General features: G+C 45.4%; 1 protein-coding gene across 1 annotated transcript in view; it reads left to right on the forward strand.

Moving 5' to 3' along the window:
• Nucleotides 1-12,194, forward strand: part of LOC143784359 (FAST kinase domain-containing protein 1, mitochondrial-like) — a 45,550-nt gene that overhangs the window by 2,150 nt on the left and 31,206 nt on the right. The window contains exons 2-8 of the mRNA XM_077272554.1: nt 5,130-5,613; nt 5,688-5,756; nt 6,137-6,262; nt 8,232-8,621; nt 8,856-8,966; nt 9,782-9,913; nt 10,896-11,385. Of these exons, the coding sequence (XP_077128669.1) occupies nt 5,279-5,613; nt 5,688-5,756; nt 6,137-6,262; nt 8,232-8,621; nt 8,856-8,966; nt 9,782-9,913; nt 10,896-11,385 (1,653 nt within the window). The 5' untranslated portion in view covers nt 5,130-5,278. The remainder of the gene's footprint in view (nt 1-5,129; nt 5,614-5,687; nt 5,757-6,136; nt 6,263-8,231; nt 8,622-8,855; nt 8,967-9,781; nt 9,914-10,895; nt 11,386-12,194) is intronic.

Below are 12,194 nucleotides of genomic sequence, written 5' to 3' on the forward strand. Positions count from 1 at the left end.
AAGCTTAGCTGCTGATAGAAGGAAAGCCAACAGGGATTTATTTTTATATTTCGAGTTGTCCCCCTTCCAGTTTAAAAAAATGAGTGTCAGGGAGGGTGGATGTAGTAATTTGCATATTTTAGTTATATGTTTTAATACTTCTTTCCAAAAAGTTTGTAGTATTTCACAAGACCACCACATATGCAGAAAAGTACCAACGTCTTTAGTACATCTCCAACAGGTTGGTGAAGAATTAGGATACCAAAGATGAGATAGAGTTGGGGTAGTGTACCATCTAGTGACTATTTTATACGAATTTTCCTGTACTCTTATACAACTAGATGGGCCATGCGAATTTTTGTAAATTTGATCTACCTCCCAGTCCTGAAATTCAGTATCAAGGTCTTTTTCCCAGTTATGTATGTAAGCTCTGTGATATATGTGATGCAGTAACCCCTGTAACAGGTAGGGGGCGCTGCATGGTCTCCCTGGAATCTGCACGGAGTTGTATTGAGGCCGTGAGAATTGACCTGCAGTGATGTCAGGATCACGTGACCAGTCCATGTGATCCATTACTGTGGGTGTGGTTACAGGTACATAACGTGACCAGAGTGTGGGTCACATGTTCCTGTGTGGTTCCAGTGTTTGGACCTGAAGGGTCCAAGTGCAAAATCCCTGAGGGAGTTCCTGAGGGCTCGGTGTGTTCCTGTGTTGGAAGCCTGGGAGGAGGCTTCCTGGAAAGCACCTGCTGGCGTGGGAGGTCCTAGTAGGAGGACCGGATCCCGGAGCCGTGCACAGTGGAACTGGGGAAGCTGGAGTCCTTCGGTGAGGTCTGGACTGACTAGTGTGTGCCGGCCAGGCAAGTTGGTGATCCCTGTAAGGCAGCTTACCCGGAGGTGTGGACTGGCGAGGAGTCAGCAGGTGGAGCCGGAGCTCCCGTCAGGTATCGTACAGGCCGTAGTGCTTGTGAAGTCTATGAACTATGTGGTCTCCCTTGGGAACTGGTTAAGGGAGGACCAGCGTGTTAGTGTCCGTGAGGCAAAGCCGTACACTGAAGTGTTAGAAGCTGCAAGTAAATATTACCAGTTGGTGCCTGTTGTGTTTCATGTTATGAACTGTGCGTAACCCGGTTTATGAGGCTTAATAAACCGCATGGACTGCTTTGTTTTATAAACCCGTGCCCGTGTGCTTGAATATCGCGGCCAAGTGAGTGTCCCCCAACACTCTCAGTGAGAGAAACCTTACAATTGCTGGAGAATTTTGGCAACAATCCCGCTAGCACACGTGGAGTTAATTGCTGTGGCAGAGCCACGAAGGTGACAAGCGTCTAGCGGTAACTCGGCGGGGTTACGAAAGTGACAAGCGTCTGCTGTGACTCGGCGGGGTCACAAAGGTGACAAGCGGCAGCGGTGGAGCCGTGCAGATCCGTGTGGAGAGTAGCCGTGGTTGCAGCGAGAGGTTCCACAGCAGGCGGAGCTGTAGTGGCTTGTGGTTGGCAGCACCTGGAGGTGCCGGTTGTGTGTGACTGCAGCGGGAGCTGTGGCGGTACCAGCAGGAGCTGGTGAAAGTGACATAGAGAAAAAAAAAAAAAAATTTCTTTTTGTGCAGACTCTTAAAAGGCCAGTACAAGCCCAGAGACATTGGGGTGTACTGTGTGAACTGGGGCCTGAGTGCCGTGGGGGAGTCCACGGGGTGTATCCCAGGGAGGGGAGTATCCCTGATAGTGAGCGGTGGCCCAAACGGGGATGGTTGCCCAAAAGGGGGCGGAGACCCAAAAAGGGGCGGTAACCCGAATAGGGGTAATGGCCCAAAAAGGAGTGGAATCCCGAAGGGGGGCTGAATCTCGAACCGGGGTGGTATCAAAAAGCGGAGCACTTGCCCAGAAAGGGGGCGGAGCCAAAAAAGGGGCGGCAATCAGTGAGGTGTCACGACTGTGTCCTTTTTGGCTGGATGGAAAGTGTGTGCAAGGGTTGATAGACCCGGGGAGAGAAGCGTCCGGGGAGAGAACCCGTCCAGGAGATTCTGTGTCACCTGGCGACACTGAATATCTCCAGGTAGCCACTATCTACATTGTCGCAGCGGAGGTTTCCACATACCATGAGGTGGTTGTAGACCCGATCTTGCCGTATCCTATGGTAATAGGACAAGATTTGGTAGCACTGTGGGAAAAGGCTGAAGTGTTTGTGGATATAATGTGGATGTCAGTTAGTAATGTTGAGAAGGCAGGCCTGACCAGAGGGAAAGGTGCGACTGTCCAACTAACTGACCTGACGTCACCTGAAGTGTGCCACAATACGACTGATAGTGGTCTGCTGGATAAAACACGTGGAGCTGACACCCAGACAGAGAGTGACTTGCAGGGTCATCAGACTGTGGGGTGTGACACAGATTCTGGGGGTGACTGTGACAAATCATGGCCAGTAACAAGCGCATATGCCCTGGTGACGGGTGGAGGACGGGGTCCAGGACCTGTGGTAACGGGTGGAGGACGGGGTCCAGGACCTGTGGTAACAATAATTAATAACAATAATAATAATAATAATTAGTAACAATAACAATTCAATACAATTAAATGTCATAAGGACTTCAAAAATGGCGTTATTAGACGTAGGCGCCACGAGCTAAATTTCCAGCGCTTTGCCTTTTGCTGATTCGTCAGACCGCTCGCGGTCGGTGGCCAGTAGGAATCGCTGGGAGAATTTAGTTGTGATTTTTAAGAGTTTTAGACGTGTGTGAAAGAAATACTGCAAAGTTAGAATGCTTTAATAAATAGAAGTGTTGATACTTTATTATTATAAATGAACAAAATGCAAAGAGAATGAAAAAGAAGGAAATCAAATCAGGATTCGGCATCCTTCGAAATCGCATCAAAGAACGTATTCTTCTGTGTACACTCGCACAAAGTCATGGATGATGTAGGATTATAGCCGGGTGTATAAACCATTATACAAAACGGGGGGGAATGATCATCATTTACATAGGAAGGTTAAAATACAGTCGTTGACTGAAACAGAAACAGCTGTGTAGGAGGCTTAATACTGGGCGAAGAACAGCCGAACTCTATACAAAGGTGAGGTTGTGGAAGACAGTTTCATGTTATAGATCTTTCACCATTAAAGTAGAGAGGAGTGCAGTGGATCCCGGGCGCTGCTGCTACTAAGGTTAATCCTCAGGTATGCTTAAGGGAGGAGTAGGTTCTACGCAAACATTTTTATTTATCCTCTGTTCCGGGATCCACCTCACTGATCTTTCCTTTCCTTGTTGTGTCCTCTTTCCATTTGGTCTGCATACGGCGGATATTGGATAATATCTAACTCTTTACATAGTTGTGCCGCACACAACCTGTTCAGATGAGCGACCAACCCTCTGACTTGCCCTGACTAGTGATGAGCGAATATACTGGTTACTCGAGATTTCTCGAGCACGCTCAGGGGTCCTCTGAGTATTTTTTAGTGCTCGGAGATTTAGTTTTTCGTGCCGCAGCTGAATGATTTACATCTCTTAACCAGCTTGATTACATGTGGGGATTCCCTAGCAACCAGGCAACCCCCACATGTACTTATGCTGGCTAACAGATGTAAATCATTCAGCTGAGGTGAGGAAAACTAAATCTCCGAGCACTAAAAAATACTCGGAGGACCCCCGAGCATGCTCGGGAAATCTCGAGTAACGAGTATATTCGCTCATCACTAGCCCTGACCTGTTGCCCACAGTGTTACACAGGGAGCACCTCTTGTATTTTCTCTCTTCAGGTCTTTCACCATAGGCAGACCGAGCCATGGTCTTCAGCTGAGGACCATAGTTGGATGTGAGACTAGTCTGACTCTTCTTGGTATTTTGCAGCACTGCATCAGGTGATTCGCAGTCGTGGGACCCGTCAATCACCTGCTGTGGCACTTGGACTTTCTGGACTTGGTTTCTCTATTGCTATGGTCCACGGCCGGATCTTTAAAGTATATTATCTCTGAAAAAAATATCACTGGCTGTAATCAGGCAGCCAGGCTCTGATTAATGCTGCCTATTGTTTGGGCAGCATAAATCAAGCGACAGGTTTCTTTTAATGGTAACCCGAAGAAAGCCAGCAAGGATTACTATAAATAAAATGGCTCAGTGCTTTCCTAGCATTCTGTAGGGGTCCCAGTGACTTCACCTCCAGGCAATCGGCATAGGTGACATATCCTAGTTATATACCACCACTGTATAAGGCGGGCTGATTATGATACTAAAGATCACTCTCCTTCTTACTGGGCAGAAGTGTAAGTTTAAGGCTTTAAACATTCCAAAGATATTGCATTATTCCTTCCCATAGCATGCTGGTCTTTGGGGTTCTAGGATCCCTGGCGATCCTGAGGATGGGGCTCTTGATAAAGGGAACGAGGCTTGGCATAGTCCAATCTCGAAATGAGCGGTAGGTGCACATGCTCAACCTCCGCACCATTCATTGTGTATGGGACTGCTGGAAATAGCTGAGTGCTAAGCTTGGTTTATAAGCTCCAGTGTTCTTTTTTGGAGATTTTTTTGGGGTATGAGAAGTTGGGACTCCAGCAGCCAGTAAGTCAACCCTTATCTTTAGAAGAGGGGACGATTTACTAAACTAGAAATCACCCTTTAAACTCACCATGTAATTACATGGATGAAATGGGTCTGACACGTTCTCCACCCGATCATTCAAAGGGAGGGTAGGGTGCGATCTTCTTTGATGTCCTTATGCCTCAATAGGTTTGTTTTTATCACCAGATGCTAAAAAATGCTCTGGACAAATAACTTTAAGCTTCATATTCTAATATACAGGGGTGCATATGCTGGCATAAATGTCTATTCATATTATTATTTTTATACTATGTGGATAGGTAGATGCTGTCCTGCCGGTTGCATGGCCAGAAGGGTCACCAGACCTTACCCAGATTGACTTGATTTTTATTTGGGAAGTTATAAAAAATGAGGTTTGTTTAAGAAAATCATGCACAATTGATAACATTCAACTATTATTTAAACTGTACACCGACTTCTGCACCCCCTGTATACCAATACCATATAATAAGTATGTTAAAATGCTGATTGTATAATCTGTATGTGGAAAGAACACAGCCTTACATATAAGTTGTGGGTCCACTATTATTATTATTCCTTTTTTATCTCTTCCTTTACAGATGGCTTTAATCAAAGTGTCTTATCATATCTTGAAGTAACAAGATCTTCTCCGGAGAGAGGAATATCCACTTTCTAAGAAGATGTTGGAAGAAAAGACATAGAATATTTTTATTTCTCTAAGGTCCTAAGCCTTTCGTACAGTCCAGACATGTTCTGCTGGAGGAGGGCTTTGCCTCTTTCTCTGCGCTTCTTTCAGATGCGTAGTATCAGTTCGGATCCGCTCCTGGATCAGTTGATGACTAGCACAAACCAATTCCAGATTTTTCAACTCGTTGGCATCCATAAGTCTAAGCTTACAGTACATCATGTGGGTTGCGCCATCAATACATTATGGGAGCTTCAGAAGGGGAAGCCGAGTGCAAACGCAAATCATGAAACCGTCCGAAATCACCCGGAATTTATTGCTCTTCGGATCCTGGCAGAAAATAAAATTGACTTTATGAGCGACACCACCCTGGTGAATACGCTGTATGCCGTTATAAGGTACGAGCCACTTGCTCCATTGCTCGGTCCTTATGTTGCATCTCGTTTACCATTGTTGTATTCTGTATTTCAAGGTTTAATGTGGAAGCGCACGACTCTTTGGTGCAGCAGCTGCTAATGGAAGGCTGGAGAAGACTGGAAAAGTAAGGCTGGTGGAATGTTTGATTACCAATCCCAGCAGCCATTTTGCCATTTAGTTGCCCAGCATTAGCTCTTTGGCTCTTGAGGTTCGTCATGCTGTGTGTTGCCCAAAGGTTTTCCGCATTGTATCCCTCTTCTCCCACTAGTATACACGTCATAGCATTTCATTGTAGCATCGTAAACATGAGACAAGATGCACAGCCAGGACAGTGGAGTCCTGCACTTTTGCAACTGCGGACTGGAAAAACGAAACCTAAAAAGTTAGATCAATAAATTACTTTTTTATAAAGAAATCTTTTGGATTTTATCCTATATAACTGTATGGCGCATTGTTTGTTATTTTGTATTTATATGATTGATTGTATGTTTTTACCTGTTTCAGGTTTGAACCGGAGACGTTGTCGAAATTCTCAGTTTGTTTGGAAAAACTAGATCTGGGCAGCAGTCCGTTAATGGGAAAGGTAGCCAATGCCCTGAACACGGGCCTGGAGAACATACAAAATATTAGGTAAGCGGTCACCAGTATCTAAGACTACTGGAAGTGATTTAAAGGGATCCTGTCAGGTCACAGTGGCTCTCTCAGAGCTGAAATAATTGTCTTCACAGTCCTTATGTTTCCAAAGGTAATTTATTCCTATTTACTTATATCTACTACTTCCCTATTGTAGTATAACCTGATATGTTTGGTGATGGGTCGACTCCAAAGGGGAAAACTCCTCCTCAGGATGTGAGTTATCTCTGACCAGAGGTGTTGTTTTCATAGAACTATCCGGATAGTGAATGAGGGCAATACAAATGTGGAGGATATGCATAACTTTATGCTACAGGAAGGGCATGATTTTATTGCTGGATTATGGCAAGTAAATCATCATGTCAGCAGTTTGCGAGTCCTGAGTGACCTGACAGGTTTCCTTTAAGAAGCTAACGAGGAGTGGTCCCCATTGACCCCTTAAAGTGGACGCATCACTGTCAAACATATCAAGTTATTTTACAGCGGAGAGATAGCACATATAACTAAATATACAATAAATTACCTTTGGAAGCAATAGGACTGTTAAACAGTCATTTTAGTTCCGCCAAAGTCGTGGTAAATACAGCTCATGGGAGCAGCCATCTTGGCTCCGTCAGCTCTGCCTCTGGTGTTCTAATAGGACACGCCCCCAAATTCCAGCCTTGTTGTTATTTTTCTACTGAATCTTGCATATGTATATTTGTTTTAATTTCTTTTTCACCCATGGATTTCTATAGGCAGAGACTGGTGCAACTATCCTTCAATGTCATCACCCCACACACTAAATAAAAAAAAAAAAATAAAAATAAAACATCATTTTTTAAATGTAAGGGTATGTATCCACGTTCAGGAAACGCTGCGTTTTTGACGCAGCGCTGAGCCGCAGCATCAAAAACGCAGCGTCCAGATGTTCCAGCATAGTGGAGGGGATTTAATGAAATCCCGTCTCCACTGTGCATTAAAAAACGCATGCGTTTTTCCTGCGAAAACGCACATGCGGAGCGTTTTTTCAGAACGCAGCATGTTGCTACTATGAGCAAAACACGCAGGAACACCGCAGGTGACCTGCCAGTGACCTCAGGTGCATTTTTGGTCAGGATTTTACCTGCATAAAATCCTGACCAAAGCCTGAAGCAAACCTGACCGTGGACACATGCCCTAAGACTTCCATTTACTGTCTGATGTTAAAAATATTACTAATAAATGCGTAAGGCAAAATAGTACTTGTCTACAAAAATAAGACCATATTGACCTGTGGTGACACGCGAATGAAAACAATGAAAAAAAAATTCTAGAATGCTGAAAAGGGAAAAAAATTAACGTGCTTAACTGTTTTTTGTTTTTTGTTTTTTTTTTTTAAAAAGCCAAATCTGGAAATGCTGTAAAATAACAAAATAAGTATAACTTCCCTGCTGAAGCCAATGCCGATCCCGCGTTACCTCTCTGCTGATACTTAGAGCAGGGAGATTAATTTGATTAACTTGCTATTTGGGCTCGTGCATAAGACGTATTTTCTCAGATGAGTGCTATGTGTAGTTTTCACTTGTAGCGCTCGTAACTATGATATTCAATAGGGCTGTGCACATGTCCAAAATTTATTTAATCTTTTTATCGGACTCTGCGGGAAAAATGCGGGAAAAAATGTGGGTTATGTCTGATTTTGACCCATCTGAGTGCAGTATGATGGAGGGGCAGAGACTCTGATTCCAGCGATGTGTCACTTACTGGGCTGCTTGCTGTAGTTTTGATAAAGTTCCTGTTTTCTCTGCTGCAGATCTTGCAGTGCTCTAAATACTGAGCTCTGTATAACCCGGCCCACACCTCTGATTGGCTGCTTTCTGCGTAGGGTGTCAGGATAAGCTCACTGATGGACTCTCAGTTAACTCATTTTGCAAGCCACTCTCTATATCACACACTTCATATGTGCTATAGATCACATTCATGATCCTTTTTAATCCTTTTCCAGATACCTGTCCAGCCTTATGATGAAGACATTCCCGGTCACCTCTAAGCGGTTGCAGCACCGACTGATCAGCAAGGCAGAATCCTTAATGGAGGGGGATAACTACATAGATGTGCGCCGGGTCGTCCAGTTTCTGTGCCTTATGAAGTATGACTACCAGCCCCTCTTGGATAAATGCAATCAGATTTTTGTGCGGGACAAGAATAAAATGAGCACGGACACCATGTGCATCGTCAGCGGCCTCTACCGGCAAATGGCTTTCAAGCAGTACGAGTTTCAGGTGATGGCAAAATTGTCTCTGCTCGAAATATCAAACCTATGGAATAATGCGGATCATTTCGGAAAAATATTTTGTGCCTTATTTCCGATGGCTTCTCAAGAGATAAGAAATAGGTGAGTGGGCCCCTTAAAGGGATGTGATGTATCGGCCCCTTAAAGGGATACTACGTATCAGCCCTGAACCAACAGAAAAAATCCCATAATGCAATGATAATACTCAAATAGAACTCGTATTCCCTAATTAGAGGAAGCTCCTGATTATTTTGTAGTCTAATCTAGGAATTCAGTACTGGAAACAATTGCCAAATGTTGGATTTGTAAAGGTTTGAGCTCCTTTGTTCCCTCCAGGCTTGAAGACGACCTTGTCATACTGGCAGGTAAGATCCATCACATCAGTCTGGTGTACGTGCTGGAGACCATGGCGGAGGCCGAGTGCAAGAACCCAATCCTCATTCAGAAGTAAGTGGATTCTCTAAGCCGTGAATGGTTTGGAGCTGGATCCTTCCTGTCCAATCTGATATTGTCCATATTATCACGGTCCGGGTACGGGCTGCACCCCAGCGAGGGTCTGCTGACCCAACTATACATGTGTGAGGCCAGGAGATCCTCGGCCAATTCGGTCCATACCTGGATCATAATATATGGATGTCTGAATCCTGCCATATTTCCATTTACTGTTCAGATGGATGCAAGCTGTTGTTCCCTGTAATCAGCCATTTCAGGCTCTTAGTATTCTCCTCCTAGCAAATAAGTACTGAGAGGTTTTATTTTTTTTTTTTGCCTGATCCCTTTGATGTACAGACCGATGAGTCCGATGGTGGATTTCTCCACTCCTCAATGCATGAGCCACCCTACTGAGCATTCATGTCCATGGGGGGAATAGAGTGAGAGCGAGCTGATGGCCAGATGAACGCTTGGCCGACCCTCACGGTATATGGGGCCTTTACAAACCTATGAACCATTTTATATGGTGCACATTCTTGAAGCATCTTTACAGTGGAGCAAGGAGCGTCCACCACTTATTAGAGACTCTGTCGGCCGTTTCCTAACTTATTGATGACACTGGCGCAGTGTGTTGTGTCGTTTTTGCCATCAAAGTTACAAAAACCCATATGTACGTCAGTGGGGCTTGTGGTCCGGGTGAAATTTGTTCTGCCACACACGGCACACTGTGTGGGAGTGTCCCTTCTGGATGAGGACGTGGCACGGCTGTGGATGGAGTCTCGTTATGTTGCTTGATGATGTGTGATCTTTTCGTTTTTCTCTCCGTTCAGGATCTGCTCCGCCATCCAGGACAATCTGGATCATTACCATCGCCTGTATCTATGTAAGCTCACAGATGCCGTGGTTTGCCTGCCCTGCCAAAACTATCAACTGTTTGCGGATCTACAAAAACGTCTAACTGCGTAAGTGCAATTTCCATGCATGTGTGGCGAGTAATCGGGTTAAAGGGACATGTGGACGGCCCTATTAGAATGGCGCTGGGTTTACCATGTGGGTAAGACAAGGTCACTAATAAGAATACAAACATACGACTGGTATACCGTGAGGGCCAGGAGCGGACACAGACAGCAGAGGCCCCTGTGCAAGAACAATATATGGACCATTTGCAGCCGGAGAGCTCCTTATAATGCACAATGCCACCTGGTTTGGGGAAAGCAGTGGCCCCTGGACCTCTCGGGCCCCTGTGCGGCTGCACTGGTTGCACCAATGGTATGTCCGCTACTGGTCAAGGTGACATTGGGGAGTCCTCCAGCGTGCATGCGCACAGTGTAACTGCAGAGGCCTGTGCGCGCTCACCGACCGCGCTCACTGACCTCTCTCCTCTGCTGTGGCTGCTCGCTCCACGGAAAGATGCAGAAGTGTGGCGAGCAAGAAGCGTTAAAGAAAGAAGAGGGAGGAAAATCGCATGGCCGCAGCAGAGAGGAGAGAGATCTGTGAGCGCGTGCGCTGGCTCCTGCTGCTACATTGTGTGCTTTCTCCAAGCGAGCGCTGTCAATCAACACAGGAGGCAAAAAAATATCTTGGCCGTGCCAACAACGGGCACCCGGATTTTAACATAAATATGCTCAACAATAATAGTTTATTACTACAAACATATGGGTTGTATAAGGACTATTTTATAAGGCTTATTTTAATTAGTAATTTTGGAGTGACACTCATCACAAAGTGTTTTTTTTGTTTGTTTGTTTTTAATAAATACGTGACATTTTTGTTCTATGGACCTTTTATTTTATCTTTTGCCTGGGGAAACCACAAAAATAAAGCCCACATTAATGTGTTTTGAGGGTTTTGGTGGCTTCTTTTTGTTCCCTTTGTCACATGTATAAATGATTTGATTCTGAGATGGTGACTTGTTTTTGGTGCCTGAAATGTCCCTTCCCGTAGCTTTATGAAGACGTCTCATGTCCCATCTATGGTGGTTATGATGACCAGGTCACTGTCGCTGCTGACCCTTACTAGAGTGGATGAAGCCGTCCTTAGAAAGATTGACGACGTCATTCCCCAGTGTGACCTCAGCGACCTGAATAGCATCGCGAACAGCGTCATCCGGTGGTTACAGCCCGCCCAGCTGTCCAGGCAGAATAAATCCGGGATGTATGAGAAACTCCTCCATAAAGTGAGCCGATACGGACTGGAGAGAGTGAAGAATATGGACGACATTGATCATCTGTTGAATGAGCTGACGTACGTGATGAACGGGCAGTGGCTGCAGAATATGCTGATAGACGACATCCTGCTCACCTGCCAGCGCCTGCTGCACCAGGTCACCTGGAGGAACGCACCGTTTCTGGCGCTGGTTATTAGTTACTGTAATACTCTGTGTCCTCCGGTTCTGGACAAGATCGCAGAAGTCACCATGGAGAATGTCACAAAGGTAGAAGCCCCGTGGGTTCAGATTGGAAGGCCAGTCACTGGCCCAAACTAAACATCTGGTGGCCAAAGGTCTATTCAGTGCGTGCACCTGACAGCTGTCTATGGGCGGCTTAAAGAGCACCAGTCCTGTGTGTTACACTATGGTACCCCCATGTAATAATTATTCCGGAGCATCTTTTCATTGTTGTTCCTCTGTTATTCCTTCAGGAAATCCTTAAAGGGATTCTCTCATCATGTATCTTTGGTAGCACCCATCTCCCCTGCCTCCCGATTTTTCGCTTGCAATGGGGTAAGGGGACAGGGGACAGTGGTGCGCTCCTAAGGTCCAGATGGCCTGCAGAGGCAGATGTGCATGCTGCTTGTCTGGGAAACTGGACACTTCTGACAAGCTGCAGGAGTGGCTGGTAACCTAGACAATGAGCAGTAAACTATAGAATTAAAACTCCTTCCATTATTGCAAACGGAGAGGATTTTAAAGTAAGAAGTAAATTGTTTTTACAAGCACTTTTGGCCACTATAGATGAGACAATTCCTTTAAATGAAGGATTTGGTGTTGCTGTTCTACCAGTCAATACTTGTACTCTTAGGACACAGTCAGATGACCAAATAAATTGGACTGTGATCGGACCACAATGCACAGACTGGCCGGCGGCTCTCCCGACCTGAGCGTGACCGCTTCATGTTTTCCTGTACAGCCATCATGCTCAGGTCGGTAGAACCGCTGGACAGTCTTTGCATTGTGGTCCAATCACAGTCCAATTTATATGGTCGTCTGACTGCGCCCTTAGGTCTCAGACGTCTGGTTTTTTT

Source organism: Ranitomeya variabilis, chromosome 7, assembly GCF_051348905.1.
Source record: "Ranitomeya variabilis isolate aRanVar5 chromosome 7, aRanVar5.hap1, whole genome shotgun sequence".
In the NCBI taxonomy this organism is placed as follows: Eukaryota; Metazoa; Chordata; class Amphibia; order Anura; family Dendrobatidae; genus Ranitomeya; species Ranitomeya variabilis.